Source organism: Phacochoerus africanus, chromosome 2 (genome assembly GCF_016906955.1).
Source record: "Phacochoerus africanus isolate WHEZ1 chromosome 2, ROS_Pafr_v1, whole genome shotgun sequence".
NCBI classification, from domain to species: Eukaryota; Metazoa; Chordata; class Mammalia; order Artiodactyla; family Suidae; genus Phacochoerus; species Phacochoerus africanus.
Window position 1 is genome coordinate 74569236 of NC_062545.1, and position 19504 is coordinate 74588739.

General features: G+C 48.3%; 1 protein-coding gene across 2 annotated transcripts in view; it reads left to right on the forward strand.

Moving 5' to 3' along the window:
* Nucleotides 1–13871: 13871 nt before the first annotated feature.
* The window catches only part of FOXO3 (forkhead box O3), a 132660-nt gene continuing 127027 nt past the window's right edge, over nt 13872–19504 (forward strand). Inside the window, exons 1-2 of one of the 2 annotated variants that reach the window (XM_047762203.1) lie at nt 13872–14009; nt 15121–15873. In XM_047762203.1, the coding sequence (XP_047618159.1) occupies nt 15256–15873 (618 nt within the window). In that variant the 5' untranslated portion in view covers nt 13872–14009; nt 15121–15255. Of the gene's footprint in view, nt 14010–15114; nt 15874–19504 lie in introns of those variants that run through there. The other variant, XM_047762214.1, reaches the window with a different exon arrangement.

The window sequence follows — 19504 nt, forward strand, 5'->3', positions numbered from 1 at the left end:
GTCGAATTGGAGCTACAGCTGCCAGCCTATACCACAGCCATAGCAACTTGGGATCTGAGCTGTATCTGCGACCTACACCACAGCTCATGGCAATGCTGGATCCTTAACCCACTGAGCAAGGCCAGGGATTGAACCTGCCACCTCATGGTTCCCAGTAGGGTTTGTTTCCACTGCGTCACAACAGGAACTCTAAACATAGAATTTTTTTAAAAAAAAGAATCAAGATGCAGTCTTTGCTCTGAAACAGCTCAGAGTTTGGGATGGAAGATCCCACTGCAAAAGGACTAAGGCTAAAGTTGAAAGAGAAGGAGTGAGTTTCTGGGCATTAAACAAAATAGGATAATCTAATGAGAAGAGTGTTTAAGAGGAATTCTTTTTTCTTTTTCCTTTTTTTGGTCTTTTTTTAGGGCTGTACCCACAGCATGTGGAAGTTCCCCAGCTAGGGGTCAAATCAGAGCCATAGCTGCTGGCCTACACCACAGACATAGCACCACGTGGATCTGAGCCACCTCTGTGACCTACGCCAGAGCTCACAGCAATGCTGGCTCCTTAACCCACTGAGGGAGGCCAGGGATCAAAGGCTCATCCTCATGGATACTAGTTAGGTTCCTAATCTGCTCAGCCACAACAGGAACTCCCTAAGAGGGATTCTAGATAACAAGAAAAATGTAGTTCTGCCAGGTTAGTGCAGCGAGACCTCCTGTCACGACTCTTTGGGTGGTGAATTCTTAGCTGGAGGCGATGTGGGAGGTCAGAGCTGGGGCTCAGCCCCCAGCAAAGGCCTTGGGTGGGCCACAGGCAGCAACCTCCAACCCAGTCAGCTGTCTTGCAGATGGTGATGAGGGGAGGCAGAGATGAGGGATGGATACTGCATGGTAATGTGGAGAGACCCTGGGTTGTGCTGTGAACCAGACCAGGGTTCAAGTCCCAGCCTTGGCCGGGAAACTCCAGGCTGTGGCTTCAGATTCCTCATTTCTGAAATGGGGAGAACATCACCTCCTTTATAGGGCTATTGTGATTAATGACGATTAAATACATATAGGCACTATTTCTTAGCAGTTACTCAATACATTGTAACTAAATCTAAGCTGTTTAAATCCATCCTCACTAAAAGAAGAAAATTGAAAAATTAAACGGTCCAACAACTCCAAATGCCCATGAGAATATGGATAAGGAGCACAATCATACAGTATTGGTGAGAGTGTAAACCGTACAACCAAGTGTCTGGCATTCAGGGAAGTGGAAGATACACATGGCTATGACCTAGAAGTTCCACTATTAAGTATATTATCAAGTATACACTAAACTCATGCACACGCGCCCAGGAATCTTCAGAACAACAATAGTCACAATTGTCCTAAATTGGAAGCAACCCAAGTCAACCCAATTAGTCATCAACTTTACTATATATATTTACATATTTATATTTATGTATTAGTTCAATCAATCAATAGATAACTTTGCATGCAATGGACTACCCTGTGGCCATGCAAATGAATGAAGTACAGCTGCACACAGCAGCATGGGTGAACCTTGCAAACAATATCAAGAGGGAGAAGCAAGACATAAGCGATCATACTATGCAGTGTGATCCCATGCATATGAAATCAAAAGCAGGCAAAACTAAATGGTAGAGTTTAGGATGCAAATATAGGTGGGACGCTATAAAGAACAGCAAAGAAATGATTACCACAAAAGTAAGGAGTGACTGCATTTAGGAAGAGAGAGGTCTTGATGGGGAAGGGCACCCCAGGAATTTGTAGGGTGCCAGTAATAGTCTATTTCTTGACCCAGGTGTTACTTATATGGGTGTTATCACTCTTTTTTTTTTTTCATAAGAGTGTTCTCTTGATAACCATTCACTATACTTTGCACTGTTACGTGAACTATCAGCTATTCTGTGATTTTTCTATAAGCAGGTTATATTTCTCAATAAAAAATGAAAAAAAAAAAAGAAAGAAAAAATACAAGCTGAAGAAGGAGGTGGGAGAACCAGCCTCATGGATATGGGACAAGTAAAAAGTATTAGTGTCTTTTACAACATTTTAGGTGCCTATGTTTCATATCGGGTGAGTTGAGACATTTAAGATTTATATCTGAGAGAATGAAGTAGCATTAGTAGGACCACATTCAGGACTCCCAGAAGGAATTTTTGAAGCCATCTAACATTTTTGTCTTTGTGTATTTCTTGAATTAATCAACAAGGACAGGTGAATTTCAGCCTGGCCTAACTTCAGTATTAACGTACAGCAACTGTGAAAAAGTGGGAGAGACTAACTTTAAACATATGTAGACAAATAAGTCTTATACTTTTGAGAAAGGAATACAACTCTGTTCACTTTGGGATCAATTAGTTTTGAATGATTTATGGGTAACATAGAGTTTTTAGGGGGGAAATGGGTCAAAATGGCCACCTCTTTTGGACGGGGCCTCATGGAATTCTTTTGCCCAGATCAGGCCTGATTCTCTACCCAGCAGTAAAGAAATTTGATTTTGGAGTTCCTGTTGTGGCTCAGCAGGTTAAGACCCTGACTAGTATTCATGAGAATGCAGGTTCAATTTCTTGCCTTGTTCCGTGGGTTAAGGATCTGGTGTTGCCATAAGCTGTGGTGTAGGTTGCAGATGCAGCTCAGATCTGGCATTGCTATGACTGTGGTGTAGGCCAGCAGGTGCAGCTCTGATTTGCCCCTGGCCTGGGAACTTCCATATGCCACAGGTATGGCCCTAAAAAGTTAAAGACAACAACATCAGCCCCAAAGCCCCCCAAAACTTGATTTTGTCACTTAACCCAGAGAGTTATCTGGGGGCCTGCTGACAATGGATTCTGAGGCCACTGACCTTCCCTTAGCTGACAGGCCCTCCTCTCTGCTGCCCGTCCACTGCAGAAAGCCCTCCTGTGCTGTCTACTGTTTCTGGCATTTTTAAACTCCATGTCAGTCACACCCGTTCTAGTCAGTTGTTATGCCAGCCCATTCACTCTTCAACAACATATACTTATGTCACAAAAGGTGAAAAAAAAAAAAAAAAGGCCCAGTTCCGACCTCATCTTTTTATTGGTTGGCAAAATACCCGGAAAGCCCGAAGGGAGTTTCATTCCCCATAGAGAACAGGAAAGCCTGACCCAAAATGCCTGGATTTGGTCAGCTTCCTAAACAGGATGGGTACCCCAGGAATTGCATCCTTTTTTTAATTGAAATATAGTTGACACATAATAGTCTGTTAGCTTCAGGTGGACTACCTGGTGATTTGACATTTGCATACATTATCAAACGAGGGATTGTGTTCTTTTATGGAATTATTTACATGGTTTGGTTATTGGTTGTTTCCCCAATACAGATTTTATAAAAGTCATTTTAAGTGTAAAAAAAAAGAAAGAAAAAAGCCTTCAAGGGAGTTCCTCTCCTGGCTCAGAGGTAATGAAACTGACTAGTAGTCATGAGGATGCAGGTTTGATCCCTGGCCTTGCTCAATGGGTTGGGGATCCGGCGTTGCCGTGAGCTATGGTGTAGATTGCAGACAGCAGCTCAGATCTGGTGTTGCTGTGGCTGTGGTGTAGGCTGGCAGGTGTAGCACCCATTTGACCCCTGGCCTGGGAATTTCCATATGCTGCGAGTGCGGCCCTAAAAAGACAAAACAAACAAACAAACAAACAAACCACAAACCTTCAAACTATACATTTGAGAAGTGAAATTGCAAAAGGATTCTAAATGCTATGCTAATAGGTGAAGTTCAGATGAAATGCTTTCACAAAGTAACACGCGTTTCGAGGCCTGGACAATTCCTCCACCCGAATATCTCACTTAGTGATTTTGGTGGCATCAGCTGTCCTGCCAGAAACTAGCACAAGCAGCCCCAGGGGCACAGAAATGTAATATTAAAGGAATGTGAACTACTCCAGAGAGTGGGAAAAAGAGTGAGGGTGAGCCTTTTCCAACATGAGAAGAGCTGCCTTCCGAGAAGAGGGGATTGAATCACCCACCAGAATTTCTTCTCCGTTGAGAACCTGGGTGCTCTCAGGCCAGACGCCTTGAACGCCATCCCATGGAGTGGGCTGAGCCAGCTCTCAAAGCATGTCCCACGAGGACCCCTACTCTGATAAGCCACCAAGAAGGGTTTTCTCTGAAAAACTAAGAGAAAAGTTTTTCTAAATGGTTCCAAATGGCCTCAATTTCTTTTAAGTACCACATCAACATTCTAAAGTAATTTGCATTTGAGATTCTAATCACTAGGCTTGTTTTCTTTTGCTTTTTAGGGCCGCACCTGCGGCATATGGAGGTTCCCAGGTTAGGGGTCCAATTGGAGCTATAGCTGCTGGCCTACACCACAATCAAATCCGAGCCACGTCTGTGACCTATAGCACAGCTCACGGCAACACCAGATCCTTAACCCACTGAGCGAGGCCAGGGGTCAAACCTGAAACCTCCTGGTTCCTAGTTGGATTCGTTTCTGCTTCGCCGCAATGGGCACTCCACTAGGCATTTTAAATAGATTTTCTACCAAGTTGACATGGACACATGCTCACTTGACAAGTTTTCCCAAGATGAGAAAGAGAGTAGATGGACGACTCACCATGCCCAGTGCCATCTGCTGCAGGCCAGTCAGCTGGCAGCATTGCATTAAGTCTGTCTTCATGTCTTCCTTTCCCTTAGAAGTGATTTGTTGGATCTGACAATAGAATGATTTTGAAGGTAGTCACAAAATCAGTTCTTACTGTTGACTTGCAAAAGAGCTAAGTACTTCATTCCTTCATTTGGTAAATGATAACCTATGAAGTGTTCAACCTGGCCCTTGTGTCTTCAAGGGGCATGTGTCCCAAAAGCTAGTTGGAGAGAAAAAAATTAAAAACAAGAAATACTTTGATTTCAAATCTACTCAGTGGCTTTTTTTCTTCTTTTTCTTTCTTTCTTTCTTTTTTTTTTTTTTTTTTTTGTCTTTCTAGGGTCGCACCTGGGCACATGGAAGTTCCCAGGCCAGGGGTTGAATTGGAGCTGCAGTCACTGGCCTGCGCCACAGCCACAGCAACTCGGGATTCAAGCCGTGTCTTTGAACTTCGCCACAGCTCAAAGCACCACCAGATCCTTAACCCACTGGGCAAGACCAGGGATTGAACCTGGGTCCTCACGGTTACCAATCAGATTTGTCTCCACTGAGCCACAAGGGGTACGCCTCTTTTCTTTAATTTTTAAAAATTTTTGGCCACCTCGGGGCATATGGAGTTCCCAGGCCGGGGATCAGATCCTAGCTGCAGTTGCAACCTATGCCACAGATACAGCAACGCTGGATCCTTAACCCACTGTGCACTGTGCCAGACCAGGGATTGAACCTGTGTCCCAGAGCTGCAGAGATGCTGCCGATCCTGTTGCGCCACAGCAGGAACAAACGCCTACTATTGTTTTTTTAAATAGACTATTGTTACATGCTTATATTTTCACTTTTCTTTTAGTTCTTGAAATTTTCTACATCTCATTTTCTAAGTCTGCTTATTCCAACACCCCAAATCTTCATGTGTCTGAGCCTACTTTTTGTTTCCATCTGTTCTTACTTAGGGAGCCTTGCTTTCTTGTGTTTTGTGTTTTCTGATTGTGAGCTTCTGTTCCTGCAGCTTTATCTGTGGGCGTCCTTTGGGGCCTAAGTTCAAATATTCCTTCAGAGAGATGTCTTGTGTTTGTTTCTGCCAGTTGTTTAAAGCGACCCAAACTTGGACTCATTAAGATTTTGTAATTCTCTTGTATCATGAATTTGGGTCACAGTCATACATGCAGACCACATCATAGTTATGAACTTTCAAGGAAAATTTAGATATCTTTTTTACTCATCCAGCACTGGGAAAAAGAAAGCCAAAATTTCTGGGGGGTCCTCTTCGGCATAGCAGGTCAGTTTCATATTTATCTTCCCTTTGAGTCTTTGGAATCCCAGTATTATAGGCGAGATTCTTTTTTTTAATATGTACATTTTTGTATGAAATTATTGTTTTTCCCAACTTCATTGAGATATAATTGATATACAACATTATGTAGGTTTGAGGCATACACAACTTGATAATACATATATATTGTAAAGTGATTACCACAATAAGGTGAGTTTACACACCCATTATCTCACATAGTTACTTTTTTGTTTGGGAGAATATTTAAGTTCTATTCTCTTAGCAACTTCCAAGTGTACAACAGTATTGTTAACTATAGTCACCCAGCAGTATATCAGATCCCCAAAATGTACTCATCTTATAACTGAAAGTTTATACCCTTTGACCAACATCTGTCCATTTCACCCATTCTCCAGTCTATGGCAACCACCAGTCTACTTTCAGTTTCTATGAGTTGGGCTTTTTAAGTTTACCATATAAATGAGATCATAGTCTTTCTCTGTCTGTCATATTTCACTTAGCATAATGCCCTCAGAGTTCATCTATGTTTTCACAAATGGTAGGATTTCCTTTTTTTATGGCTGAGTAATAGGCCCTTATGCACCCCCCCACCCCACCGCCCCAACATCTTCTTTTTCCATGCAGCTGTTGACAGATACTTAGGTTGTTTCCATGTCTTGGCTGTTGTGAATGGATGTGAGGGGGCAGATATCTTTTTCATATTGTGACTTCATTTCCTTTGGATATATCCAGAAATGAGGCTGCTGGATCATATGGAAATTCTATTTTTAATGTTTTGAGTAACCTTCATACTGTTTTCCATAGTGGTTTTATCAGTCTACACTGGGAGAGATGCTTACTTTGCTCATGATCTTGCGTAGGCCTGAGGCTTTATTTTTATCTTTCAGCCACTGCACTTTGACAGTGTGAAAACTCAAGACAGTGTTATTTGACAGACTTTTCCAGGAGCTTGCTCACTTCGCAGGGGTCCCACTTTAACTTTGTTTTTGGTTTCTTTGGTTTTCTTGCCAGCTCAATGATTCATTTAAAAAATATGTAAAATCTTATTCAGCTTTAGTTTTCATCAAGAGGTTTGTTCTGGGTGTCTACCCACCACATTAAATTGAAGTACTATAAAAACAAGTTTAGATTATATATAATCAGTTGCTAAGCAGAGCTGAGGTACAGCTTCTTAAGTGTTTCTGTTCCCTTTTAATTGGGTTTATTCAGAACCAGTCTTTGTCCTCATATAGTGGCTGAGTGGAGTAGCAGTAATGGTGTGTTGGCAAACTAGCTTTTAGGGGGGAAAAAAAGTGGAAGACTTGATTGTTAGCATTTGCCATGTCTGGGGGTTAAATATTCCCACGGCAGTCCATTTCAGGCTATCAGTTTGATTCACTGAGCAAAGGGTTCAGCTGTTTTTCATGTGCTGAAATGAAACAGCTCCAGCCACTGCAGAGGTAGAAGATGCAAGATAGGGTGGCTGAGTCAAATGCCTGGATCAGTCAGGATAAATAAATGAGGAACGAGGGCCTGCTGAGGAAGAGGTGAGCTGGAGACCATTGTACCAGCTCCCTGTTGCCATGTGGGTATGGTATTAGTGTTACCAAATCTGATTTTTCTTTTGTCTTTTTTTTTTGCCTTTTTTAGGGCTGCACACGCGGCATATGAAGGCTCCCAGGTTAGGGGTCAAATCGGAGCTGTAGCCTCTGGCCTACGCCACAGCCACAGCAATGCCAGATCTGAGCCGTGTCTGCGACCTACACCGCAGTTCACAGCAACGCTGGATCCTTAACCCACTAAGTGAGGCCAGGGATCGAACCTGAGTCCTTATAGGTGCTAGTCAAATTTGTCTCCACTGAGTCATGATGGGAACTCTCAAATCTGATTTTTCAAGGAGAGTTAGAAATCTGGCATTTAGGTGAAATCTCCTTTTTAAATGTTGGCAACTGACTAAAACAAAAACGAACAAACAAAAAAAACCCCAAAACCCCCACCACCTTAGAAACACATGAGAGAGCCAAAAAACAACCTGAAGGGGGACAGATTTGGCCAGATAACCACCAGCTATGGACTGGTTGGGTTAGTGCTTGGGGTTAGGTTTGCATGTCTAGTTCTAGCCTGTTTCTCTAGGCCAAATGGCCCACATAAAGAAATGCTATTGTACAGGCAGTGCAGGGTTGGGAGAAGAACATATACCATGGATTTAGACAGAACTCAGTTCAAATCCTGAGCTGCCACTTACTGTGTGATCTTGGGGAAAAAATCTTGTAAAGTAAGGGGGATGGTTCCTTCTTGAGTAGGTTGTTCTAGAGCTAAACTGAAATGTTATGTGCAGGGACTCTGCCCCTGTATGTAGTTAGTTAATGGCTCTGTCATCATTCTTTTTTTTTTTTTTTTGGTCTTTTTGCCATTTCTTGGGCCGCTCCTGCGGCATGTGGAGGTTCCCCGGCTAGGGTCTAATCGGAGCCGTAGCCACCGGCCTATGCCAGAGCCACAGCAACATGGGATCTGAGCCTCGTCTGCGACCTACACCACAGTTCACGGCAACGCCAGATCCTTAACCCACTGAGCAAGGCCAGGGATCGAACCCACAACCTCATGGTTCCTAGTCAGATTCGTTAACCACTGCGCCATGACAGGAACTCCTCTGTCATCATTCTTTTTTTTTCTTTTTTTTTTTTTAATTTTCCCACTGTACAGCAAGGGGGACAAATACCATATGATATCACTTATAACTGGAATCTAATATCCAGCACAAATGAACATCTCCTTAGAAAAGAAAATCATGGACTTGGAGAAGAGACTTGTGGCTGCCTGATGGGAGGGGGAGGGAGTGGGAGGGATCTGTCATCATTCTTAAGCAAAGCCAGTTAGTCATCACCAAGGGAAAACACTGGGGTATGCACAACAAAGACCTCTAGCTCACTGTTCTCAACCAGCGCCACCTTGGAATCACCTGGCAAACATTTAAAAAAATCAGTGCCAGGGAGTTCCTCTTGAGGCGCAGTGGGTTAGTGATCTGGCTTGTCTCCGTGGAGGCACCAGTTTGATCTCCAGCCTGGTGCAGTGGGTTAAGGATCCAGCGTTGCTGCAGCTATGGTGTTTGTCAAAGCTCTGGCTTGGATTCCATCCCTGGCCAGGGAACTTCCATATGCCTTGGGGCAGCTGAAAAAAAGTATTAATGCCAGACTACTTTTAAAGATTCTCATTCCTTTGGTCCAAGAAGGAGACTGGGCATCATTGTTTTTAAAAGTTCCCCTCCGCCTCATATTCTAATCCTAAATGCTTTCGATTCATAATTGCATTTAACCCAACCCTTCCAGCGATCTTAGATGGAATTCTTCTCATTTTATGAATGAGGAACTGAGGCCCAGTGGTTAAACAACAGCCCAATAAATAGCTGGTAGGTGAAGGGATCAGACTTAACCTCAAAGCCATTTATCACTGCTCTGCCTATCACGTATGGCCTTTGTGAGACCTAAAATTAAACACCGCAAATAAAATGCTTATTAGTTCAGGGCCTGGAACATATTAAGACACAAAGGTTAGCTACTGTCATTACCTCATAACCAAGGCAGAATCCTTCCCGCTTTCTCTTGCCATTGCAATTCCATTTCTGGTAAATCCTCACCCTTTTTTTGGATGCTCCACTTTGTCCTCCCCTGAACACACACACTTGTCCTCCAAATGAACCACTGGACAGTCCCCATTGTGACCTGGTGGGGGGTCGGTGTGGGTGGGGGAATCTGCCAGGATATGCCATGCCTGGATGGGGAAAAGGGGAGGAGAGAGAACAGGAGCTCCAGACGGAGGGTAGTGATGAAACCTGCCTGGACTGACACCCTAGAGGACAAGCCAAAGCTCAAGCTCTTTGGTACATAGTGTTCAATAAATATGTTTTCCATGGGAGTAGTGCTGAGGAGTGGGGAAGCAGAGGGACTGATGCAGGTATCAGGCAAAGGCTGGGGAGCAACTATGGAGCCAAATATTGGGGATCCTTCTTTCTTTCCAGCTGGGTCACGTATCTGCTTGGAGGCTGTACCGTGTTTGTGTTTCTTGTCTTCTTTATTGGGATAGACATAGAAACCAATCCAAGAAGAAAAGGAGCACTTTGCTCACAGACAGTGTGCTCAGTCCTCGGTGTTTGTGCTCTGGGGTCAGAGGGGGTGTCCAGGTGACCTAGGTGCAAGGAGGACTGGGCAAGGACCTGAGTGCTAGTGGTGACCCCCTTAGAGGAGAACCCTGGCATCTGCTACCACTACCCCCACAATTAGATGTTTGAAATGGTGTATTTCCTTAGCTTATTCGGGTAAAAAAATTTTTTTAAATGTTCCTCCAGTGATTGAACTTACAAAATGGAATGGATTATACCACCTTAAATCATTTGTTGAAATAAATAGGGTATAATAAGTGGGGCAAGTTTTGACCAAAAATTCTACCTCAAAGGTAATGCTGGCATTCCTTCTCAATCAACAACCTAACTTAGTTTTTCTAAATGGAACAGTTCAGGGAAGAAATGAATGACCAAGGAAGCCTTCAAGGGGAAGGCAAAGGACAAAGCCATTTTCAGGCTAAAAGGGAACAATCACTGGGATTCAACCTCTGAGTTTTGAAAGGTTTGCCCGTGGGGACACATTACAAGTGTTAATTCTTTGAGTAAGATTCACTATTTACCAAACTGAATGTTTATAGTAACTGCCAGTTGAGGTTGATCCTCAACTCATTAGAAGCTTACATCGGAGTTCCTGTCGTGGCGTAGTGGTTAACGAATCCGACTAGGAACTATGAGGTTGCGCGTTCGGTCCCTACCCTTCCTCAGTCTGGCGTAGGCCGGTGGCTGCGGCTCCGATTGGACCCCTGGCCTGGACTCCACATGCCGCGGTAGCGGCCCAAGAAATAGCAGAAAGATAAAAAAAAAAAAAGACAGAGAAAGAAACTTACCCCACACTCTATGTATGACCTTTTGATTTGTCTTATACTGCTTATAAACTTTCGAAATCTTTAACTTTTAAACATCATTTCCCCCCAATTTAGACTGTAAAACTTTTTGAGGGAAATAGCTGTATTTCGTCTCCTGTTAAACACCAAGGGGGTCACAATAAGCTCTTTTAGTCTACTGAATCTTTAATTCTACCATTTTTTTAGGGAATGCCCTTGGGATATGCATTTTGTAAATGGACACTCGACATGTTTATAGTGAACATCTAATGGCTGAGAGCCCAGCTAGTGTAAACACATTCTTTCTACGTCTTAATGACAAAGGATTGCTTAGATTTAGAAAAGACAAAGGGTGATTTCTTTTACCAGTGTGTTAAAGTATTAAGAAGCAACTGCAAATTCTTTGGATTTTATGCTGTATCACAGTGCAAAGTCCTGGGTGATCTGGTCTCACAGTTCTTCGTGCAAAGCAGAAAATTAGACACAGGGTAATATATTCTACCCTGCCTTGGGCACTTGAAGCTGAGAGTTGTGACATCAACAACATTCATACATCGTCGTCCACAACTGTCCGGCTGTGAACCAAATGCAGGCCCACAAGGGGAGGAGAGGCGCCCGACGCAGAGAAGCTAGCCCAGGAAGTAGTCAGAGCCCTCCTCCCCAGACTTCTCTCTCCAAAGACAACCCCAAGTAGGAGTGAAGTTGTACTTGGGCAGAGATGTATGCCCAAGCACAGGTCCATATGGACTGGGGACATTCAGAGCAAGGGTGCGAGGGCACAAACCACGAAAGATGACGAGAATCCACCTCATGGACAGGGTATTTGGTGCCAGAGAGTGTATGAACGTGTTAAATCTGCTCGGCAACCGGTGGCCGCGGAGCCGGGCCTGGCGCAGCCTGCACGGCCAAAAGAAACAGGTGGCTTTGTTCCCGGAATGTGAACGAGGGAGACGAGCCTGGGCTTACAAAAGGCAGCGAGCATTCCGCGGAGGGTACACTTTGTCTCTGCACAGACTTGGGCGACGCGCGAAACTCGCAATCAGGCTCCGCGGCCAGAGTGGCCAGCTGCGCAAGAATCCCGCAGTGGGGACAGCCGTGCTGGCCCGCGAGCAGAGCTCCGGAAGGCGGTGGCGCGAGCTCCGCCGCGTCCCCCAGCCAGAGCGTGCGGCCCCACTCACCAGCAACTCCGCCGCGCAGCCAACAAAACCTTCCTATTAAAAACAACACCCACGTGCGCTGGTAAACAAGCGCGCGCTGCTGGAGGTGCTGCGCGCCCCGGGCGAGGCTGTACGGCGCGCGTTCGCTCTCCCCCTGCACGTGTCTGACGGCTCCGCCCGCGCGGTGCTAGCGCGGCCCAGTCTCCGCCTCTTCGGCGGGCCGCGCACCTCCCCTAGCGGCTCCCGGGCCCTAGCGCCCTATGCACCATTCGCCGCAGTACCAGGCGCGCCCCGCAGAGTGCTCTCCAACTTTTCTCCCCTGATGCCACCTCATCGCGGCGGGACCCATCGCCACAGGTCTGCACCCTGCCACCCCTCCCCGGTCCTCTCATGTCTCCCTCCTTTTAACTCTCCCTCCCGTCAGCGCGAGAAGGATTACCTTCTGGTTCGCGCTCTATCCTCTCATCCCTCTTCACCTTTCTTCGAATTTTACTCGATTGTTTATTATTTGCTGGGGAGGCGGAGGCGGGGGGCGGAGAAGGGCGTCTAGGGCCTGGAGACGGATGGCCGCGGCCAGTCAGCGCGCGGCGTGGCTTGACGAGTAAGCGCCGCAGCGAATGGCTACCCGGCGCAGAGCTCCCGGGTCACGCGCTTGTGGATACAATGACATCATCTGTTTGTACGCGTCGAACTAGCTTGTTGCAGGGGCGGGCCTCGCGTCACTTGAGTGACGGGTCCTGCGCAAAGTCCGGAGCCTGGATTCGGCAGGGTGGGCGGACTCCTGCGCCTGCTGGGTTGGACCTTTTTGTGTTTGGGGTTGTTGCTGAGCCCGCTCTCAAGTCTAGTGTCTCTAGTGACTTGGTAGGATTTGGGCTGGGGTAGTGGGGAGAGATTTCTGAACGAAAATGGAAAGACTTTTGGTGTGTGTGTCGTATGTAGTGAATTCTTAGTGCACAAATGAACGGCTTGGGTACTGATCGTAGGATAAGGACTTTTGAAGATGTTTTTCTAAACTTGAAGAAATAGTTTTCTTTAAAAAGATAAAAAAAAGCACAATTAGCTATTTTGCGTCTTTTAAAAATTAGACTCATTATTTCCCATTTACAATTGTTCAAAAGTTGTTTTTGTACTTAAGAATGCGGAATAATTTGCTTTTCTCTTAGTTACAGTTATCCCCTCCTTTGCCATGAAATTCATGAAAAATGAAATACGATTGCAGTCAGGCGTCTTAGGTTAGAGACTAAGTGCAAACTTTCGTGCAGGATCAAAACTGAGGACATCAGCTTATCGAAGTCCTGAGGGCCCCAACATCTTCGCTTGCTAGTACTTTCACGCTTAGGTAACTCTTATCATCAGCGGACAGCATCTTGTCTCCAGGTGTTACCTGGTGTCGGGTTCTAAAGGGGAACCGGACACCAGGGCGGGCCCAGAGCCTGGAGGAGGGACGCGCTGGCTAGGGGGACCCCCCAGTGCCAGGCGCCCTGCTCCGAGTCAGGGCGGCCACGCGACAGCGCTCGTGGACCGTTTGGGGCTCTGGGCTGCCCCCTCCCTTTTCTTCTGGGCCCGCGCCACGCTTTGTTTTCTTTGAGGCTCGCGGGAGGGAGGAGGAGCCCGGCGGGGAAGGCTGCTGGAGCCCGCCGTGTCCCGGCGCCGATGCGCGCCGTGACACCCAAGCCCGCAGCCCCGGGGATCTGGGCCGCGCACGCGCGCACATACACACACACGCGCGCACACGAGCGCACCCGGGCACGCTGCCCAGCCCTCCCCCTGGGCGGGGACCCGCTCGCCGTCAGCTTAGGTTGAGGCACCCTGCGTGTGTCTATAACTTTGTGCTGCTGCCGCGGCCGCCCTGCTCGTGGAAGGGAGGAGGAGGAATGTGGAAGGCGGCGGCGCGCTGGCTGACAGGCGGTTCCTCAGGCGGGCTGCAGCAGCGGCGGCCGGAGCGCCTCTCCTTGGCTGAGGTTGTGCGCCCCCTCCTCGCCGCGCCCCGGGCCCGCGCGGGATTGTGCGTCCTCCCCCCTCGTCACTGAAGGGAAGGAACCGAGGTAGGCGCCGGAGCTGTGCAGCGGGGCGGCCGCCTTCCCGGTGACTCCGGATCTGCTTCCGAGCTGGGCCAGGCGCTTCCCTTTTCCCTCCCCGTGACTCGGTGTGCGCGCCCTTCTTCTCTCCCGCTAGTGTTTTTAAAGGACTTGAGTGAAGGGGGGAAACTGTCAAGATGGCAGCAGTGGGAGCAAGGAGGTGATGAACGTGCTGGTCCGGGTTTTCTGTTGGCCTGGGAGACTTGTGCTTCCTGACCTGTTGGAAGATTTACGTTTCGACTACTCCCCTCCCCCCCGTTCTTATAGGGAAAGGGGTGGAGGGTACAACGCCCGCGAGAAAATAAACCACACCACCGCCAAAGTGGCCGTTGCTGCTCAGCTCGACCCTTGGCAAACACCCGCTGAGCTGCTTGTCTCCCTTCTTCCCGTCTTTCCCTGTTCCTGGAAGTGACAAGGGCCCGTTTGCGCTCGGACCCACGTTCGCCCTCTCGGCCCGCGGGCGAAGAGAGGAGAAGGGGACTGCCCGCGCAGTCCTCGGGCTCGGGTCCTCCGCTGGGAGGGGATGGCAGGAGAGCGCGGAGGCGGCGGGGCCGGGACCAGGCCCGGGAGAAGAGCCGAAGACGCCACAGACTTTGGCGGCAGTGGCGCCGCGGGAAGCACTTGTGCGGGCCCGAGCGAAACATAAACAAACGCACGCACACCCGGGCTCAGGCTCCGACCGCGTCTGGGCTGCGCCAGCTCGGGCTGCTGCCCGCTTTAAAGGCGCGGCTCGCGCCCCTCCCCCGCCCCGCCCCTCCCCCTTCTTCCCCGCCCCGCCACCTAGCCCAGCGGAGACCTGCAGCTCCGCTGGCGGTGGCGGCGGGGGGAGGGGGTTGCCCCGTGCGAGCCTGTCGATTCGCTCCTGTCTCCCCCGCGGCCTGACCAGGGGGTGGCGTCTGCAGCGCCAGGTTCGCGGGACGCACGTCTCCAGGTCCGCCTGCTCCTGGGAGGCGGGCGCGGTGTGGTCGGGGAACGGCGGCGGCGGCGGCGGCGGCGGCGGCGGGCGAGGACTCGCCGGGGACTGAGCTCCAGCCCGGGATAACCAACTCTCCTTCTCTCTCCTCTCGTGCTTTCCCAGGCGGCGGCAGTAGCAGCGGCGGCGGCGCCCGGGAGCCCGAGCCTTCGCGGCGCCCCCGTCCCTCCCCCGCCGCACCCCGCCCCGGCGCAAGAGGAGTGTGTGAGAGCCGGAGCCGCGGGCGGGCAGGCGGCGAAGATGGCAGAGGCGCCGGCCTCCCCGGTCCCGCTCTCTCCGCTCGAAGTGGAGCTGGACCCGGAGTTCGAGCCCCAGAGCCGTCCGCGCTCCTGTACGTGGCCCCTGCAGAGGCCGGAGCTCCAGGGGAGCCCGGCCAAGCCCTCGGGGGAGGCGGCCGCTGACTCCATGATCCCCGAGGAGGAGGACGATGAAGACGACGAGGACGGCGGCGGTAGGGCCGGCTCGGCCATGGCGATCGGCGGCGGCGGGGGCGGCCCGCTGGGCTCTGGGCTGCTCCTGGAGGACTCGGCCAGGCTGCTGGCTCCCGGAGGGCAGGAACCCGGGTCCGGCCCAGCCTCCGCGGCGGGCGCGCTGAGCGGAGGGACGCAGACGCCGCTGCAGCCTCAGCAGCCACTGCCACCGCCGCAGCCAGGGGCGGCTGGGGGCTCCGGGCAGCCGAGGAAATGCTCCTCGCGGCGGAACGCCTGGGGGAACCTGTCCTACGCCGATCTGATCACTCGCGCCATCGAGAGTTCCCCGGACAAACGGCTCACTCTGTCCCAGATCTATGAGTGGATGGTGCGCTGCGTGCCCTACTTCAAGGATAAGGGCGACAGCAACAGTTCTGCCGGCTGGAAGGTGCGTACCCACCTCGGACGGGCGGACAGACCCGCCCGGTCTCCTGCGCAGTGCGAGACGCGCCTTCGATTCGTCCGAGCGCGCCTGCGGGCGCCCGGGAGAGGGGTTGGCAGGGAGAGCCTCCGCTGTAAGGCTTTGGGGGTTCTGTGTGACCTCCGGAGGAGGGGAGCCCGGGGACCGCTGCGGACGCGGCGGGAGCGGGAGAGGAGGCTCCTGGGGAAGCCTCAGGCTTGGCCAGGTGAGAAGAGGGGCCCAGGGACGCTGGCGAGGGAAGGCCAGATGGGCAGGAGTGAATTTGCCCGATTCCTGGGTTGTAGCGGAGGAGGTAGGTCCGCGGCCAGCTTTGGAGCAGGTTTCCCCGTAGTGGGGGTGCGGCGAGGCCGCTGCGGGTGGAGTGAGGGGACTTGTTTGGGAGTCAGTGCCCAGAGGAGGGGTTGGATTTGTGGTTTCCAGTCGGTCGCCTAAGCGTGGTGTGTTGAGACTAGCCAGATGAGAACCCCTGTGTCCAAGTTTCAGGCTTGTAGGTGTTAACTCCCACAGGCACATCGATCCCATTACAAAAAGCAGTGGTTGTAAACCTTTTCCAGGCCGGCTCTCTTTCCTTGCGTGTGTTAACACCTTTATTCCTCAGAGGTGTCTCAACCTTAAACCTTCCTCTGAGTAGCCTCTGAGATGATCTGGGCCCCGACCCGGCCAGCCCTTCCACCTCAGCGGGAACTGTCCTGCACCTGCTGCTTCCCCGCTGAGGCCTGGCCTCTGGAGCTGTTTCAAGCAGCGGGTCCAGGAGTAGAGAACCGGGGCCTGTCGCTTCATGTAAGCCTTTGGGAGGCAGGTTTGCTGGCAGGGCTGAGCCATAATGGCTTCTACCTGTAAGTGAACCTGAAGAGAGGCTCTCCACTGTTCCTTTTCAGCCTCTTGGGGCACTGGACACGTGGTAGGGAGAGAGGTGTGGAAAGGCCTATGATGTAATGACTTCCTGCAGTTGGGCATCCAAAGAGATTAACTCCTGTGCCCCTGCTGGGCTGCAGATACCCAGCGGCTTTGTTTTTGCCAGGCCCTCATCTCCCTGATACGAGTTAGTCGGTACCAGGCAAAAGAGAGCCCTGTGCAACTGGAGGGAGATAGATATCACTTCATATTATTTGTCAGTTGCTTCTATTAACAAGTTAGCTTTTTTTTTTTTTTTTGGTTAAAGAGGTAGTTGCTTCCTCCTTCTGTCCCTTCCTTCATTGTCTTTGGGGAGTCCTGTACTTCCTGGGTTCCAGTGGGTGTATAAAGAACAGTTTGACCTTAGTGGAGAACTGAAGCACTGGAGAGGAGTTAGTATATAAAGCTAAAGGATTCAGTGTATTGACTTATAATTGTTTAAAAAAAAATCTTACAAAGTGCCATACAATTTTTTTTTTTAGTGGTTAGTGTTGGGAAGGGCTTGTGTAGGTACCTTAAAAGCAAAAGGTGTGCTTTGATAGTTTTCCACAAATTCCACAAATCTGTCTCATCATTTAACAAATGCTGATACTATGAATCTTATATCTGATTGAACTTTATTGCTTTGCAAAGAAATGTGAGTTGTGTGATATGGGGACTATTTACAGAAAGGATGACAGTTCCATTTCAAAGCAGTGCTAATGTGATACTTTTAAAAACTGAGTTTCCAAATGGATAGCAACTGTAGTGTTAGGAAGGAGTGAATTTATGGGATCTAAGAAGATGGATGGGGGGTTTGAAATATTTTTCAAATTTCTCACATGTGAAATTTAGTCTTACATGTTTTAAATTTGGTGTAGATAACCTGTTAGTTGAAAGTTAGCCTTAACTTAGTTAAAAAGTTAACATTGAAAGCATTTTCACCTTTCGTATGATTTTTTAAGATTACAGAAGTAATTTTAGCTTCACAAGTAGCATTTCTTGTATTAAATTTATGTACACTATAGTTAAAGCTAATACTAGTTTGTAGTATTTGATTTTGTTTAAAGGTTTATAGGAGAAGGTGGTATTATCAAAAGTAGCCTTGAATTGAGACTGGACTAATTAATTTTATTTTCCTGTAGCTTACAGGATTTGCAGTAGAGATTTTTGGGCCTCGTCATAAACTTTGTGGTTTTATGTCTTGACTATTTTTTGGTCTCATGGTTTCTTTTTTCCTTCTCTGCTACCTCACTTCTCTTTAACATCTCATGAAATAATGTAAATTGAAACTGTCTAGCCATAATATGTTTAAAACAGGACCCAAATTTTATGAATATATTTACTTTAAAATTTTACACCAAGTCCATTTCTGAGTATCACATGAGAATTAATCTTTGAAGACTATAGGAATATAATTTAAAGAGTTTGCAAGATGACCTTTATCAAAAGATGCAGCCATGCAGGAACTTTCAAGTCTTTGAGGATTGAGAAGACTCTTTGAAACTGGGGCTGCTTGGTTTCACATTCTAATTATGACTAATAGCCAACCTTTTTTTGGGCTTGTGGTTTAGTGGGGGTAGAAGAAGAGGGAAAAGGGAGAGGTCAGGAGCTAATTGTGACCCATTTCCATGCATCCAGGTTTTAGGAATTGATTCTGATCGTGATTAGTCATTTTGGAAGCATGCATGTGCATTTAAACCACACTACTTTCATTCTGAGTTATGCATTCAGGTTTTTAACTTCTAAAAATATCTAGGATTCAGGTTCCCCTCTCCTAGTCAGGTATGCACACAGGAATAGTATGTAGGTCTAGGCCTTACCTCTTTTGTGGCTTTTTGGGCAGTTGTATTATGAGATCTTGGAATCAGAAGTATCACCCTGAGATCATAGAACAAATTAGAAAAGAAGCCTCGGAGATCAGAATCAGGACCAGGGGTTCAAAACTCTGGTTGCATAGTAGAATTACCTGGGAGCTTGTTTTTAAAAAAACACCAGTACCCAGAGAATCTGATTTATTTGGGCTGGTGTGTGAACATTGATTGGGGGTGTTTTTTATTTTATTTTTGAAGTTTTTCAGGTGATTATAGCAGACAGCCGAGATGAGGTTTACTAATCTAGTTAAGCCCTTTTATTTTATAGGTGAAGAACATGATTCTACAAGTTAATGATTTTTCCTAGATGGAACAGCTAGTTATTTAGTACAGAAGTAATTAGTAGCCGAGGTTTTAGAGATCTTTGTTCTATTTCATTTTTTAGGGCCGAACCTGTGGCATATGGAAGTTCCCAGGCTAGAGGTAGAATTGGAGCAGCAACTGCTGGCCTACCCACAGTCACAGCAATGCCACATCCAGGCTATGTCTGCGACCTATACCTCAGCTCATGGTAACACTGGATCCTTAACCCACTGATCGGGGCCAGGGATTGAACCCACATGCTCTTGGATACTAGTTGGGTTCATTTCTGCCCAGCCTTGATGGGAATGCGTAGAGATCTTTGTTCTTTTTTTTTTTTTGTCTTTTTGTCTTTTCTAGGACTTCGTGCTGCACATGGAGGTTCCCAGGCTAGGAGTCTAATCGGAGCTGTAGCCACTGGCCTATGCCAGAGCCACAGCAACGTGGGATCCAAGTTGTTACACTGCAGCTCATGGCAACGCCGGATCCTTAACCCACTGAGTTCCTGGTTGGATTCGTTAACCACCGAGCCACGACAGGAACTCCGAGAT